General features: G+C 32.3%; 2 protein-coding genes across 3 annotated transcripts; both read right to left on the bottom strand.

Moving 5' to 3' along the window:
- Positions 1-2211: 2211 nt before the first annotated feature.
- On the bottom strand, positions 2212-10188 carry LOC111717001 (zinc finger protein 853). The gene is made up of 11 exons (XM_023492518.1): positions 10073-10188; positions 9639-9792; positions 8355-9181; positions 7525-7746; positions 6856-7007; positions 6470-6665; positions 6034-6106; positions 4821-4902; positions 4250-4387; positions 3592-3702; positions 2212-2434 (listed from the first exon to the last, which is right to left on the bottom strand). The coding sequence occupies exons 1-11, from the start codon at positions 10137-10139 to the stop codon at positions 2318-2320; spliced, it is 2139 nt and encodes a 712-aa protein (XP_023348286.1). The 5' UTR covers positions 10140-10188; the 3' UTR covers positions 2212-2317.
- Positions 10189-10462: 274 nt separating this feature from the next.
- LOC111717011 (DNA polymerase delta subunit 3) lies at positions 10463-17173 on the bottom strand. Of its 2 annotated transcripts, none has more exons than XM_023492533.1 (14): positions 17072-17173; positions 16432-16543; positions 15780-15835; positions 14977-15030; positions 14824-14899; positions 14130-14220; positions 13927-14069; positions 13563-13627; positions 12930-13028; positions 12096-12268; positions 11595-11726; positions 11287-11352; positions 10932-11028; positions 10463-10619 (listed from the first exon to the last, which is right to left on the bottom strand). In XM_023492533.1, exons 1-14 carry the CDS (start codon positions 17132-17134, stop codon positions 10527-10529), a joined length of 1320 nt encoding a protein of 439 aa, XP_023348301.1. In that variant the 5' UTR covers positions 17135-17173; the 3' UTR covers positions 10463-10526. The 2 variants fall into 2 exon arrangements, with proteins under 2 accessions (XP_023348301.1, XP_023348297.1); XM_023492529.1 differs by having other exon boundaries at positions 13563-13630; positions 17072-17172.
- Positions 17174-17889: the final 716 nt, after the last annotated feature.

Raw genomic sequence — 17889 nt, 5'->3', positions numbered from 1 at the left:
TGCACATATTGGCTATCACTTGGTCATTTTAAAAAATCCTAACTACAAAAGTTGTATATCCGACCTATTAAAGTTGTGCATCCGACCATACTAAAGTTGTGCATTCGACGTAAAAAATCTGTGCGTGCATCCGATCTACAAAAAGTGCAGCATCTGACCAACTTAAATTTGTGTGCAACTGGAACATCGATCCATCTAGCATTGTCAACTATATACCGACGATATCTGCAGTTCCTGAGTAGGTCGGATTAACAAAATACAATGTACATCTGACCTATAGCTATCGTGGGTCCGATGTTACGAAGGTCCGAAGTATCGTAGAACGGAAGTACCGTAGAATGGAACATGCTTAATTCCATTGATTCCTACATATATATTTTTTTACCGAATCAAAACTTCCCAATTAAATGGTAAAGAATCAAGTCCAGGAATTAAGAGTATTAAATTTATTTACAAAAACAAATATATTTTCTACAATATCAGGGGACATAAGTTCCAAAACTAACACTTAGCGCATTTCTAACACTCAGTGTTTAGTGTTAGAAATGGGCACAGATTGAAAGACTGGGTTTTGGGGATCCCGGCCCGTATCAAGAGTAAAAGTCGATTATAAAAACTATAACCAACATTTATTAAACATGACGAGTACAATAATTCCCAATTTTGAACTTTTTTTAAAATCAAAATTATAATAGGAGTTCTTGTTATAAAGCTCTTGACCGTTTTCAAGACAATGTTAGGTTTTCCATTTTCGAACATATCTTGAATTTAAAACATTGTCGCGTTTTCGAGACAAAACCCACTTTCCCGTTTTTGAGTATATAATATAAAATTCAAAACAAAACTCACTTTCATAAATTACAAAATAAATCACTGAAAACAAAAATTATCTTATGAAGACTAAATTAACTTCTGAATTATTTCTAGAATCTAAGTTTCCACATTTTATCTGTTAAATTAGAGAATATGGATAATTTATTTTCAAGCATTTTAAACGAACACTTTCCCGCATTTCTAGTTGTATCTATGTTGTAAGAACAAATTATATTAATATTTTGATTTTTAAATGCTGTAATGATTTTGAAATTATAAAAGAACAGTTTACTTTATTTTCTATTTTGTTTATTTTTTACCTTATCAAAAAATGTTGCGTAGTGCGTAAATACTTGAAAATTGACATTGATATGAACTCCGGTAATTGTCTCAAAACCAGGATATGTTCCGTAAACGCTACATGAGCTGAAATCCGGTAATTGTCTCATAACCAGGATATGTTCCGAAAACGCGACATGAGCTGAAATCCGGTAATTGTTACAAAATATGGATTTGTTCAAAAATAAAATCAAGAATCATCAAAAACTAATTCTCACACATTATTATTAGTTTTAAATTGCCATTTACTGTTTAAATGTTTAGTTTTAGCCATTTTTTATAAATATATGGTGTAATTTTGTTCAGCTCGTCTTGGATTTAAAGATATATACTCTTGAAAAAGAAAACTTTGCAGATTTGGCCCATTACTAACACTCAGTGTTAGTAATGGGCCAAGTGTTAGTTTTGGAACTAATATCCCCTGAATATACAAAACAGATTCATAAATTCAGATCAAAATATTTACAATCTCTTTATATCAGGTATTAACTTTGGTAGACAGTTCTCTAGAACTCTTTAAGTGTAAAGAGTTTAATTCACTCGACTCTAAAAATACATATAATTTAAATAAATATTGTGTAGAAAAGTCAAGATAGAAGACATTATAATTTACTATATAAATTACGTACAATTTGTTTTAATATTATTTTTATACTGTTTTAGGAAAATGATTAAGATAACATGGCTGTTCAATGTTCATTTAGTTTTATAGAAAACAGGCGAAAGAAGTGAGGCAGATATGAAAAGTAAAATGTATATTCAATTAAGCTTTTAAGATGAGTTCTTAAATAAGGATAAAATTGATCAGAGATTCAAAACTTTTTGTTATCTTTTAGAAAGAGAAAAAGAAATAAGTTCTTCTAGCTTTACAGAATTTTATAAAATTTAGACTTATTTCATAGCTACATAATATGTTAAATTAGTAAAATATTTCCATTCCACGGTAGGATACCAATCTTGACGAACAGTTACAAAAACAGTACTTTTAAATTGTAGGAGCCGATTTAAATCAATTTAAGGGAGTTAACTGTAAATTTTTCGAAATAAGATCGCACAGAGATCGGTTTTATAGAGGAAAGTTTTTTTTTATTTGGTTTAAATCAGTTTTGTTCATTAAGAATTTTCCAGCTGCTCCGTTTTCAATTAAATTGCAGTTATATGATCATTAACTTTTAAGATTCCCTTCCTGGGATCCTGGACCATGAATCTTTTTTGCATGTTTGATCATTGCATTCTTCTGCGCAAATTTTTTACTACAAGTCTCGCAAGAAAACGGTTTCTCCTGAAAAATTATATTAATAAAACATGAATTCTAGACACAAGCATAAATGTATTCTAGACAAAAAGAATAAATGTATTCTATACACACAAGATGAATTAATGTATTCTAGACACAAAAAGAATAACTGTATTCTAGAAACAAGAAGAATAAATTTGTACTCTATACACACAAGAATAAATGTATTTTAGACGCACAAGAATTAATGTATTCTAGATACCCAAAAATAAATATATTCTAGACACCCAAGAATAAAAGTATTCTAGAAAAAAGAAGAATAAATGAATTCTAGATACACAAGAATTAATGTATTCTGGACACAAAATGAATAAATGTATTCTAGAAATAAGAAGAATAAATGTATTCTAGACACACGAGAATAAATATATTCTAGACACACAAGAATAAATGTATTTTAGACACACAAGAATAAATCTATATCCACTAGACACAAATTGAGTAAATGTATTCTAGAAACAATAAGAATAAATGTATTGACAGATTTTTCGGTTTCTTTGATTTGAGACTCATAATGTCAGTACAATTTGGGCCAAGTTTTTGGATCCTGGCAATGCAATTGCTCGATGTATTTACTTTCGAATGGCAATATACAGAAATAAATCTTGGGGGTAGGCATAAAATGAGCGAAGAATTTTAACTTTTCAAAACATTCAAGGTTTGAATAGCAGGCACAATTTACAAGACACTATAAGGACACACATAGCCCAACTAACTTACAAGTGCCACGTTGTCTTCTTTTCAAAAACTAGCCCCCCCATAAAATTATAAAAATTTACATTTCATTATTTTCAAATTCATAGTTTTTTTTGCATTAGAGTAAAAGACATTTTTTAAAATGAATATCACAGCTTGGAACTTAAAAATCTATGAAAACTTTTGTTGATCATTAAATATTATATAAGGAATACAATTGTAATAAACAAAGATAACAAAACGACTTTGCAATGCGTGAAGTAATAAAATATTGATTAAAAACTAATAATTAACTTTTAATTTCTCTAAAATGCAAGCTTCCTTTCCTTCTACGAACTTCATTTTTAAAATCAAGCCATTGATGTTGGGTGAAGAGGAAATAGAACTAGTTATGTAAGCACAATTATAGAGATTTAACCAATCAAAGTATGTTATCTAAAACCTACCTTAGTGTGCATTTTTAAATGGATACTCCGTTGTGTTGAAGTTTTGAAACCCCGGCCACAAACCTTGCACCGGTAGGGTTTGCTTCCAGTGTGTATACGCTCATGGACACTCTAAAGGAATAAATAAATAAGACTGTCAGCTACCATTCCTTGAAAAACTAAATGCACAAGCTAAAACATGAATCAAATATTAAAACCTTTGGAATTGCTATGATAAAAAGTGCTAATTAAATAAAATTTCGTGGAATTTTAAGAAAGCCTTTTAGAAAGTGGCAATTAAAATGAAAACTGATGATCTGTGCCGCGAAATATTTTTAGAAGGAAAACGTGAATTTTTCCAGTAAAGACGTGTAGGAAATTGCCAACGTTTTGTCAGGCTGCAGTTTTTTCCTTTCACCTTTTTATAAATACTGTAATATTAGAAATAGTTCTGGAATATTTTAAATTGCTGAATTTATTCTTTCGGAGAATATTAAATATTTTTTGGGTTAAGAAGTTAACAAAAGATGAAAAAAATACTTAAATATCTAGAAATTTAAAATAGTTTCAATTTTCCCCATAAGAACACTCTTAAATGGGTGGTTCTTTAAAAGTTAAGTTTAACACCTTTTAATAATAATACCCCTAATCAATTCTTAATCTCTAATTTATAACTTACTCTTTTAGATCGTTCTCTGAAGGATTTAGGACAATGTCGGCATTTGAACGGTTTTCCATCCGAATGGACTAATAGATGCCTGTTCAAGCTTCCCTGACAGCTCAATACCTTACCACATTCAACACACTTGAAAGTTTCCTAAATTTTCAAAAATAAAAAAAATCATCTAAAATTTTCCTACTTTGCCAATTAGTTTGTTATGTTTTAAAAAACCATTTGTTCAGATTAAAAACTAAAACATAATTACAATAAACATTGACACATATAATTAATTATCAAATCATATCATCCAATAAAAAACAAAGAAATATTAGTATTATTATATATATATATAGTATTTATTTTCAAACACAAAATACAAAATGTATGGTGATTCAGCTTAAAATAAAACTCAAAAGAAAATTTATTATGAGCCAATTGAAAATATAATGTTTGATAATTTTGTTTGAATCGTTCTTGTTGAAACAAAGTATGCATATTGAAATCTAAATATACATTCATTGAAGTAGATAATTAGTCAGCACTCAAATAATCAAAACATTTTAAGGAATTAAAACTTGACGAGGATTACCTTTTCAACATGCTGAGCTGATTTCAACTTAAATCTTGTGATTCCATCACTCGCTGGTTCATTAAGACGACTCGGCTTAACTCTTAAAATATTTATTTTATTAGTTAAACTTGCAAAAAATAATATTTCTCAACATATTATTAAAAATATCAATAATATTTGTCCTTTTGTCCTCCTTTAGTCATTTTGTACTCCTTTTGTCCATTAGTCCTCCTTTTGTCCATTAGTCCTCCTTTTGTCCATTAGTCCTCCATTTGTCCTCCATTTGTCCTCCATTTGTCCTCCATTTGTCCTCCATTTGTCCTCCTTTTGTCCTCCTTTTGTCCTCCTTTTGTCCTCCTTTTGTCCTCCTTTTGTCCTCCTTTTGTCCTCCTTTTGTCCTCCTTTTGTCCTCCTTTTGTCCTCCTTTTGTCCTCCTTTTGTCTTCAGTTTGTCTTCAGTTTGTCTTCAGTTTGTCCTCAGTTTGTCCTCAGTTTGTCCTCAGTTTGTCCTGTGTCAAGTGTCAAGTGTCATGTGTCATTGTCATTATTAATATTTCATAACCAGGCGACCCCAGGCATTATTGGTGTGTGATTATGCAATGTACATCGAATGGAAAAGCGCTGATAGGATTGCTGGGGGCCGGGAACCCGGAACTACCCCAGCAATTATTTTAAAATAATTAATGAAATAAATAACGTTTGTTTACTTTTAGTGAAAGGTACTCATAACTTCTAGTTTTAAACTCGAATCTAGATTTTAGTAATTGGTTCGATTCATGTTCATTACACATAAGTCGTTTCATTTTGATGCTAATCTTGGATCTACCAAGGAACCAAATTTAATAAAAATTAGATGATCTTCTTGTAACTAACCACTTCTTTTGAATTTGAACACTCACACAAGAAGGTGGTTCAACTTAAGTCTATTTCTCGGATTTTATCAATTTTAGTCTATCTTGTTTTGAATCAGGAAGCTAGAATAATTGTTGAAAGATAAAAATAATCTTTGTATTCCTAAACAATAAAACATAACATATTTTTATGTTGAACGGATCTAGATCCTGAGCTCTGTAACAATTTTACAAGTCTAAAAAGTTGACACAATACTATGTTTGCCTTAACTACACTACTTGCCAATCTGCTTAATGAAACTTACGGCAACAGTATAATGGTAACTCATAATATTATTTAAATAATACTGAGCCTTTTCAAAATATAAAACGTAAATTAACCTGGGACGACCAGGCTTTCTGTCTTCTATTATTGCTGGTTCTTCAGGCCAAATTTCTCCTACATTTTCCCGATCTCAATAAATATTTTAATAATAAAATTGAAATTGAACTGTTATTGTGCAGTAATTGTCTTATTATCGATAGTTCAACAAATGGGTTGATTATAAGAATTATAAAAATAATAAGTTACCCGTTACGGAAACGGTTAATTAAGTGTTAAAAAGACAGTACACTTATTCTTTTAACTGAGAAAAAAATCCAGCGAAACTTGTCGCTTTCCCGAATAGGCAGTATATAAATATTAAAAAGAAAAACGACGACATCTCAGTTACTAATATATTACGTAATCGTAACAAATGTACTATTTTGAACTTTGGAGAATAAATTTTCACTTCAAATAACGTGTAAAATCCCTTCAATTTCACTCCATCTCAACCTGTTAAATTCTCTATCATATCCACGTCTTCGTCTTCGTACTCCTCAATCCTCAGCTTCGTCTTGGGTTTGTCGACCCGAGCAGGACGAGGTCGAGACTCGAGGTTCTGAGAACCCGGTTTCTGAATTCGGTTTCTTGACTTTGTATCCTGTCTGTCCTGAGTTTGTCCCTCCAAGAAACTTACTCGCTTTTTTCTCTGATATCAAGCAATAATAATAATGTTTTAAAAAAGAACAAGAGAATGGAACCATCACCCAGACCAACGTGTATATTTTTTTTGTTAAAAATCTTTTACTTCCTATGAAAAAAAAAACAGGTTTTCTTGCAGTAAAACCCCCCCCAGCACACAATGAATATCATTATATTGACAGAATTATGCTCGATTCCTTATCGTCGCATGGCACCATTCTTTCCAATTCTGGAGGCTCTGGGCTTGTCTGATTGTGATTTGTTTCTATATAAACTCGTATTGAGTGTTCTGAGTTGTTTGAGATATGAATGTTTTCACAATTCTCAGAATATCCATTCACAAGTGTCACTAAACACAGAATTTAAAATTTCCTTCAGCTTTTCAAAAGTTTACCGAGAAACAGATATTGAAAAAAGAAAAAAATTATATAATTTAATAAAAAAATTAATAGCTCACAGAATTGACTCTGATTTGATTGAATTTATGATATTCAAAACCTTAAAATCATTTGGAAGGAGCTGAAACCGTAATTTCAAGCCTATTCGATTCACAACGGCACCCATAAATACTTTGGCTGATCAATAATGCTTGAGATATCCATCCACTTCTCTTTGAGAATTGATTATTTTCAAATGTAGGTTCTCCATCTAAAGTGCCTTGCACATTTCTGCTTCAGAACAATAGAGGAAATTGTCCGAATCCAATGAGCTAAAATACGACTATATCTTTCAAATTATTGATAAGATAAAGGTTTAAAGGTTACCGCTGTAAATCGAGTATTCCACTTTTTATAAATGAAATAACGACAGTTTCTTAAAGAATTTATAATTCGTCCCATATCTTATTTTAGGTTTAGAGTTATCACCTTCATAATTAGCAGAATCTTGTTGCAACTGTTCTTGTTGCTGCTGCAGCTCGTCTGTAATATAAAACTGAGAGGGTATTTCCTCCTCTTTTTCCAGTTCTTGTTTTTCCAACTTTTCTTCTTGGTATTTATCTTGTTCACAATCCAACTCTTGTTCCTGGTTGGTATCAATAACTAAATTTTCCTCATTTTGAATATCACCATCATACAATTCCTCTTCATCTAGAAATAGTCTCATAAGTTTTCTTGTTATTAAAAATCAATTTCTGAAAAAAATTCTTCTTCAATTTATTAGAATACAGTTGTAGTATATTAATTAAAAAATCTAGATGACATTGGTGTATGAAAGATATTATAACTATAGTATACAACATTTAAGACGGCTGCCAAAGTGCGTATAGAAATAAACGTTTATCATCAAACTATAGTTTTTCCCTCCCACCCTGCTCTTCTAAGGCTTAAATTTATAACAAAATATGTTGGGAAGTATAATGGTCTTTATCTTTGAATTGTTTTTTGAGGACAGGAAGTTAAGTTTTGGGAAAGAAAATTTAATTCAAGGAAAATGTAGCTTAAAACTGTAAAAAGTTAGCATTTTTATCAAACGTTTTGCGGAATAATTAAAAAAGAAAGATAATTAAGCTGCACCTCTAACTATTATTAAACTTGTCAATAAGAATTTCAGATCCATCTCCTGATTTTTTTTAAGCCGGCAATATGGTCAATTTAAGCAATTAAAGATTTACAGAGATTTTGCTCGGGTCTTAAGAGTAAAGCGATTAATATTTAATGCCTTGCTTAATGCTTTCAACTTTTCAAACATTCTTTACCTTGTTCTGATTGATTAGAGTTATAATCCACTTCGTATCTATACATCTGCTGGCTCTCATCTAAACCTAGTCTATCACTACTAACAAACACAGTATTGGAGTTCAAATATTCTGTGTTACCTCCAGACCCTGAGGAGGATAGGGAGCTTAACTGTGTGTAAGTGCTCTCGACGTTGCTCATTGAGTTTATCATCTGTAATCCAGAGTTCATTTGTGTGGACACTTGCTGGCATAAATTAGAGTTTAAGACCGGGGTTAAATCCATAGTTGAGGAGGTAAAATGAGAGTTGTTGTCGACGGGAAGAGATGAATTCATGGTTGGCAAATGCGAAGAAATAATCGGCTGTTGGCTGGAAGGATGGATAATTTGCTGGAATGTTGTAGGATGAAGGTTGGTTTGATGAATCAATTGCGGATTGGATATATTACTGATCGGATGATTGGTATGATGATTAGCGGAGTCCAGGGTTGAAAGAATAATTGATTGATTGGCTAGAGGAATATCTGGGTTATTAGAAGATATGGTTGAATGATTCATATCATGAATGTAAGGATTGGATTCAGGAAGTTTCTGTTGGGATTGATACGGAGCTGGAAGAACTATCGACTGGTTAGAAGAGTGAAGGACTGAACCGTCAGAGAGATGACTAGCTTGTTGAACAGTTAAATAACTAGTTGGGTGATTGGTTAATTGGTTGGTTAGATGAACGGTGGGAATATTTGGTTGATGATGGATTGGTTTAGTTTTGGATGTGCTACAGATAGGGGTAGGATTACTGTTGGGTTGAGGTGGTCTGGAACCTCCCAGAATGAGTTTCTCAAACTCTCTGAAATAATTTTTTAAATCTTAGTTTGTAGAGTGGATCATTGGATAGTAGAAACTGAAGCGTATATTTTGTCTCCAAATTTATAGCATTTAAAATTTTGGGTATATTTTAATTAATATTTTTTCATGAATTGTTTGATCAATATATTTTTAGCAGACAACCTATAATTTAATGAAATAGGGGTGGAAACTTATTAAAATTATAATTAAGATTCTGATAAAGGTATATTCAAGAGTAAACATAAGTATTGAGTAATTTGGCAGGAACGGGACAGGGGAAAAGCTTTGCCTTAAAACAAGTTTTACATAAAGGATGAAAGGCTAGGTGGCATTTTCAGGAATGGAAAGTAAAAATATGGAAACAGCATAAAATATACGGGAGGAAGAGAGGGGGTTGGTACGAAAAACAAATAAGCAATGAGTATACAACAATTAGAGCAATATATTTTAATTCTCACCGTCCAATCTCTTCCATAGTATAGTCAGGTACCAAGAGAACATTCTCTATGGGAAGTGCAAATATATCGGAGGTGAGGAGGGAAGGGAACAGAAGACCAACAGCTAACTTGTTGTCAGTTAGATGACCGTTCGCGCATACTAACAAGGTATCGCCTGAAAGAGCCAAAATAGTTTCAAGATCCGCGCGCCGAGGTTGCATATTTTCTAATGGTTTAAGAAACTTTAAAAATCTGAACTCGGAAACTGATAATTTGTATCGTAAAAAAAAGTTCTGATGGTTAGTTAGACAAGAAATAATTTGGAATTTGATAGAGGGCAAACGCCCATTATGTTTTCAAGGTTTAAAGGAGTCATACGAAAACTTTTTTAAGTAAAGGCCCCTTTCAGTTATATAAAATCCTTTAAACCGATTATTTTATTAATAAAATCTTGCCGAAGTATTTGTTGGTTAAAAGTTCTTCAACAACCGGGTGTTGAGATTTAAGGAACGAGTGGTCCATTTTTAATCAGCTTTTATACTTAGATTCTACAGATGCGTCATTCTTAAGATCTGAAATATAAAACGGATACACTGGATTTTATCAAAGGTAACCTTGAGACAATAATTTTCTATTGGTTAAAATATAACCAACCTTAGCAAGACAAGTTTATAAATATATCTTATTTAATTTTAGTTGATTAAAAAAATTTCAGTAATACACCTTTTTTCATCATTTCATTTAAGTCGTTGTTTGTTCGAGCAAATATTAGAATACTGATTAAAAACGTAAATTCAAAGAGGAAACTGTGAATTTGAAGAAATAACTGGCTGCATAATTTTTAAAACAACGAATACAATTGTTTTGAACAGTTTGAAGAGCAGATATGAGGAACAACTTGTAGCTAATCTATTTCTTCTTGAAGAAGCTCATTATACCAGGCTGCTTGGTGTTACCAACACCCAACTTAGCCTTCTTAGCTGCTGGAACAGGATCAATTGCCTGAAAAAGGTTTTACAGATAAAGAAATTATACATTTTCCAGATTCAGATATCAGAACAAGGCTACGATGAAGTGAACACCATTAGGCTTATCCATATATTTTTACCAAAGCTGTTTCTAAAAGCAAAAACATTACAAATAAGTTAAAAACTAGCAAGAACTAGCCTCTCTCGTTAAATATTTATTTCCTAACTTCACAATTATAATACCTGCCATAATTATTTTTTCTTTCCTTCAGTTTTTGATCTTTTTACACTTAACAATTGAACAAAAAGTTTTTAAACTGAGGTTTAGAAGAAAGAAAAAGTTTACTTTAGGTTGAATCTTGGCAGGAGCAGGAGCGGGTTCAGGTTCAGATTCAAGTTCATCATCACTTACTAACTCAATCTCCTTCTTAGTCACCATAAAACTAAACAAAAACTAGTATGAAATCAAAGCGCTTTTAATTTATATTTAGTGGCGGGGAAACATATACTGGAATTCGTTTTTTTTCAATGAGTAGAGATGGAATTTAAAGAATTTGAGCCGGGGTTTAACTTTAAACCGCCGCTCAAATTCTTTAAATTCAGCCATAGAATCCAGATTTTAGGGTTTTCAATATCTAAAACAATTAAGGATTGGCTTTGTAAAAGGATCTATGTGAAAAATAGAAATTAACAATGCTCACCCTTTCTCATCTATATAAGTTTTATCCACTTCCTTCCTCACTTTCCGTTTCCCAGGATTGGAACTTCTATACATTTTATTCAAATGAGTGGTTCTTTAAAGAAAAATTAAATTAATGAAAACCAACATTAAATCCCCATCCCTCTCTCTCTTCTGCGAAACATAAATATTTTTTCTTTAAAAACGAAAGATGTCAACTTGAACTATTGGGGAGAAAATAATTTAATCCTTAACTCCCCTCCCATTTGCTCCATAACAGTTTTTCTGAAAAATGTATATCCCGAAAAGTCTAATAAATAATCTACTTACTGAGTATGTTGCGGTGTAGAAGGTATTTCCTCGTCATCTGAATCAATTATCCTGGAGCGAGGAGGAGCTACTTCATCCTCCTCATCCTGGAGGCCGGACTCTTCAACGTCCTCAGCATCTTCGTCGGCATCACTGATCAGAGATTAATTTAAAGGGATTGTTTACGTTATTTCAAGTGCCATCCTCGTCCTATAAACTATTCAAAAGCATTGTTTTTAACGGACTTCACATAACTGACGAGCAAAAAGATTTGTCTTTATTTGTCTTGTGATACAGATAAAAGTTTACGCAATTGCTTTCCAGACAAAGGTTTTCAGTGTTACTGTGATTTGTTAATGCCATTTTTCATTCGAGGTTTATTGCAAATTACATATCAATCTTTTAAAATTAATTAATTTAGTTTTATTCGGACAGAAAGAAACACAACAAAAATATTTCTAAACTTCATCATTAATGTTTTAAGAGATGCTACATAACGAATTTCTTTTTAAAAAATTAAACCTTTCACTATCACTGGCAATCGTAATTCGTTTTCTTTTCTTCGAATCTTCTTTTCCAGGCTTCTTCAGTATCTTATTTCCAGTTTTTTTCCCAGAGGATGATTTTTTGCCAGCAGTAGTGGCAGCAGTTCTCTTTCCAGCAGAAGATCCTGGATCAGCTTTCTTTTCTGCCTCCTTCACAGATCAGTAACTTTTCAACAGTTTCATCAAGAATGAATTTTAAACCCTCTTAACTCCCCAAAATATGTGAAAATTGTAAACATTTATGGAACGTAAAGTAAAAAAAGTAAAACTTATCTTTTTTGTAAATTTGGCCTTTTTTCTAAATGGTGTATAACAACTTAATGGTTCTTGGTAACAGTGTTTCGGATCCATATCATTTTGATTTGGATCCGGATCCGGATCCGCGGATCCGCATCCGTGTTCATGGATCCGGATCCGGCTCCTGATACGGATCCGGATCCGAGGTAACTTTTGATTCTGTGAATCGGATTTTCCCTATTAAATGTTATGCAAGGTTATAATTTATAAACTATAGTAATCCTAAAGTTAAAAATGTCGTCATTACTTTTACATAAATGTAAACATTAAATTATTAAAGATAATTTTGAAAAATTTTCGTCATGTAAATAATACATTTACGAACCATTTTGATTTATTTATTCCATGGTTTTGGTTAATTTTTGGCGCTACCCGGATCCATATCAACGTTTCCTGATACGGATCCGGATCCGACCAAATGATACGTATCCGACCGGATCCGAAACACTGCTTGGTAAGATGAAAGATGTTTCTGGAAGAAGTAAAAGCATCTCGAATATCTGATATTGTTTACCTTTTTTATTTCTATCTTATTATTCTCCATGTTTTCTTTGCCAGGACTGGTTTCAGAACTTAATTCTTTCTGCTGCTTGGAAACTACAGGCTTCGCGGACTGAAAGTTTTTATCTATATATAAATTTGGCTTGTCTGTCTGTTTGTCTGTTTGTTTGTATCCAATAAACGTCAAAACGGCTGAACCGATCGGGGCCAAATTTTTTGTGAGACAAATAGGAACCCCAGGGAAGGTTTATGAATGATCAAAATTTCAAATATTTGTCTCCATCAAAATTCGATCTTCATTAAATTTTTGAAAATTTTGAAAATCCACGAAATTTTTTGTGAATATCCGCGAATTTTTTTTTTTTTTTTTACGATGTACACAAAGAGAACATGTTCACAATTAATTTAGAACATGGGCGCGAAGCGCCCTCTAAGGCTAGTTATTTAAATAATTCAAAAATGTATGTAATAAGTAAATTGAAAGATGTATTGTATATCAGTAAAGTACAATTTGTACTTTTATGGCCACAAAAACATATTGAATTCATTTACGTTTTTCCCATATGAAAAATATCCATCAGCAAATAAGCAGAAAGATAAACAAAAATAACTCGGTTTGGGATTAAAAATATAAACATAAGCGTACCTGCTTAGCGAACATTGAAGCAATGCTTGAAGGCTTCTTGGTTGCTGAATTCTTTTTAACAACTTCTTCTTAAATAATTTTTGCAAAGGTGTGTACTATGAAAACATGCAAACACACTTTTTTTACATTTAATTCAAAATGTTGGCCCGATTTTTTTTAAGTCCACTGTCCTAAATCCCCGTTAATACATTTTATCAAACTGTGCAAATGTTCACTAAAAGAATTATTGATGTTAAAATGGATTCAAGTAAACTTGTAATTAACAATGCTTCATAATCATTTCAATATTTTTAGACTGGTGTCACTGTACATTTACAATGTACAGGGTAACACATTCGCATAGAAAATTCATTGCAAAAAATACCTTTCTCGGGAGATTTCTTTATTTTTGTTTTGGCAAAGATAGATTCATTCTTTTCATGCTCTTGGTTTGTTTCTTTGATCTCAGCCTGTACAACTTCTTTCTTGATTTCTGGTTTACTATCATTTCGCATAGGTTCCACGGGTCTAAAGTATTAAAAACATTAAATCAGGAATTTCACTGAGTTTATTAAAATTATTCCTTGCCTGTCAAAGCTTGTATTAGGCTTAGGCACTGCTCCCTTGTTCTTAATTGCTGAGTACGAGTTTGCAATATAAACGTCCTCTTTCAAACTTACTAAACACAAGAAAAACTTTTTTCATAAATTAGCAATTTAGTGAGATTTGATTATATTTAAATTTATCGAGGGTTTTTTCGTATTAAAACATCTATACATTTTAGCTTGTCTGTCTGTCTGTTAGTTTATTTGTCTGTTTGTATCCAATAAACGTCAAAACGGCTGAACCGATCAGGCCCACATTTTGTGTGCGACCTCTCGTGGCCCCAGGGAAGGTTTACGAACGATCGAGATTTTAAAAAATTTGTGTTAAAAGTTTTCATTTTTGTAAAATTTTGAAAATGCGCGAAAATATTTTATGAAATCCGCAAACTTTTTTTGGTTTTTGTTTTTTACTGTACAAAGTGAAGATACTCACAGATAAAGCCACAATTAAAAATTGAAATAGAAAAAGGGCGCGAAACCAATTTGATAATTGTGAATCATAAATAAACATATTAATTTAGAACTTAAATTTACAATCAACTTAAAGAAAAGATAAAAAGCAAAATTGTCGAAGATACTTCCCTCAATGGTTCTTAGATAACCGATAAATAAGCAATTGTGATTAGCCATTAAAAATAAATTATATAGTAATTTGAACTCCGTAATTGTTTATTTACTTTGATCTGTGGAGAAAAGAACAGTGGATGATATTTTCTTGGATTTCTGAACACTGTATACATGCTTCGACAGAATCTAAATTAACTGAGGTTTGAACAGTTCTAAAATTCAACAAGTTTTCAAAGTGAACATATAAAGAATTTAATTATGACCTTGTCCAACTTTTTTACTTCTTCACTTAGATTTTTCTCTTCAACTAACAAAACCTTAAAATTAATCAATTTAAAGCAACTTCTAGGTTATTTAACAATTTTTTTTACTAAATTTTAAAGAGGTTTTTATAAAAAAATAATCACAAACTATTACAAAATATGGAGGCGGGGAATCCCGGGACCCCGCAAACCAAAAATTATCAATTGTAACCTGCATAGAGCAGAGTGCCTTATATATTTTGTCACATTTTTGTATCAAATTAACGTTTACACGGCTGGACCAATTGGGCTAAATTTTTTAAATAAACCCCAGAAAACGTTTATGGACACTTAAAATTTATAACTGTCACCTCTAAAAAGTACACCAATTAAAACAGGAACATTCGCATAGATTTTTTAGTATTACGTTTAAAAATAGTGACATTATTATTATTATTATTATTATGTAACAGTGCTTTTGGCTTCCTGGATCCGAATTGGCAAAAATATTCAGATTTACGGATCCGGATCCAAGAGCCAAAATATCAACCAAAAACTGAAAAAAACCTGTTAATATCAAAACCCAAATCTGAACTATTCAAAAAAAGAAATTATAAAAAATTTCCTTATTTCTGAATGGTTCATCAAGCTTTTGCATACAAATAAGCGAAAAAAATAAGACAAAAAAATTAGAAAATTCTGCTTTTTTAAGATCCCCAATGTGGAATCCCGAGACCGCCATGTACAGTGACATATAAAAGCAAAGGTAAAATTATTACCATGTTAAATACCAATGCTAAAAATGTATTGTCTAATGTCTATACCTTAAGCTTCTTATTTCCGTCATTATTCACACTAGCAGAGATGAGGTAAACAACTCCTGAATCAAAAATAGTCAAGGTTTCTCGAAATGATTTATGTAATGCTCAGTTCAAGGTTAAGGTCCAGGTATGAATTTAGATCTGAGACTCATATCTCCCCCCTCTTTTTCCAATAATCCCCCCCCCCCCCTAACTCAAGACTTAAAACAGGTGTTTTTTACAGGGCGGAAACTTTGGGAGTAGTTTGCTGTGGGATGATGGGATGACATTTTTTATTTCAGTTGTATTGGTGCGCTTTGGTGCCCTAAGGTAGGTCAATAACCAGGTCGAACAGAGAAAAAAAAGTTCTGCCATGAATGTGCACAGTAACAGACTAGCATTTTAAAGGGAGAAAACAAGACATTGCTATTGAGGGGAAAAATATGATAATTTTCCCCAAGAGGTTTCGTTTAGTTTCCTATGTTAACCAAAAATGAAAAATATTCAACCCTGCCTTCTGTTATTAATAAAAAAGGCAGGAAATTAGTTTTGTTAAGAATATTCAAGCCAGCACAGATTTCATTTAATGAAAGGTAACGTTACAGGGGGTATATATTCTTAAGAATTACCCCTATTATCATTGATAATGTTACATATCATATTAATTATAGTTTACCTAGTTCTGTACTGTTCTTTTTTCTCTGTTCCTCAATAAAGTTGAATAGCATCTGCTTTGCTACATTAACGTGACACTTCAAAGCCCGGGATAAAAACTTGTAGGTGATAACCTAAACAAAAAATTGGTCGTTAAATGAAGCTCTAATCTTGGTTCTTTTTTCGTTGTTTTGGAGTACGCTCAGTTAGTTCATAATAATTTCAGATAACATTAGTGATAAATAAGTAAGAACCGAGGTAAATAAACTGTAAATTCCAGCATCAAAAAGTAGCCTAAAGAGGGCTAAAAGTAGCCTTCAAAAATTCCTAATTTAGCCTTGTCCTTGTTTTTAAACCTGTCTACTATGGTAGCCATGTATTTTAAAGGAATCAGAATAATTTCGGAAAAGATGTAAATACTCGAAAAATATATGAGATCAATGAAAACTATGAAGTTTCTCTCGAATGTAAAACTTTCTACAAAAATAAGAAATAAGCACTAATTCTATGAAGACAAAACAATACGGCTGTAAACTTTGGCAATTATTTATAACATTTAAAATATGCAACAAATTAGTAGCGATCGATATCGAATTCAATTCAATATTATCCTACACCCCTTTAATTTTTTTGCAAACATTCCCTTTATCTGTTGGACAAACCTTATCTTCCTCCAACACCCACTCCTCCAAGTTCTCCAAAAACATGGAATCAATATTCTCCATTTTCCACTTCTGCAAAATTACGTTAAAAATCGTTTGTTTTTTTTCCTAGAGAACGATTTTTGCCCCCCNGACAGTGGACGCAGCGACCAGCCTGTCCCAACCACGGCGCTCGGCCCCCTAACTTGTCAAAACCGCAGCACTCGGCCAAGAATTAGTCTTTACCTAACCCTAAAATAATTTTAAAAAATAATGTAATTTTTATGAAAAATAAGTGGTTGGAGGACAGACTCTAAACCTTTATTTCAGATGTGATTTAGAACAATTGTCATTGTCGCGCCAGTTTGATTTTTTTATAATTTAGTTCTGTTCCTTGTTGAACGGGGCATCCTACATAGGGTTGGTGCAACTATTAGTTTCAATGGCAATTATGATATCCGTGTATTTTTTTCGACCTACGCAAATCCGCTATACTCCACTTTTGACCTATGTCAAATCCGCTATGGTACAAATCCGACCTACTAGCACGTGGTTTTACAGCTAGCTGCTACTATCTTGACTTGTGGCCGCAGCGCCCGGCCCCTAGCCTGTCCCAGCCGCGGCGCTCGATCCCTAGCCTGTCAGCCGCTGCAGCGCTCGGCCCAGATATTGTCTATACCTAACCCAACCAGTAACCCTCAAATAATACAAAAATCAACAGCTGGCGTAGGTTCGATATTGCAGTAGGTCGAAAAGTTAGTCGGTCAGAAGTTCAGAAGAGGCCGGGGAAGTTGCGTATAGACGATGTTCAATTCAAAAGCAATCCATTATTACAGAAC

This window comes from Eurytemora carolleeae, unplaced genomic scaffold (assembly GCF_000591075.1).
Source record: "Eurytemora carolleeae unplaced genomic scaffold, Eaff_2.0 scaffold1, whole genome shotgun sequence".
Taxonomy (NCBI): Eukaryota; Metazoa; Arthropoda; class Copepoda; order Calanoida; family Temoridae; genus Eurytemora; species Eurytemora carolleeae.
Note: the sequence above shows the minus strand (reverse complement) of the source record. Positions and strands in the feature narration are given on the sequence as shown.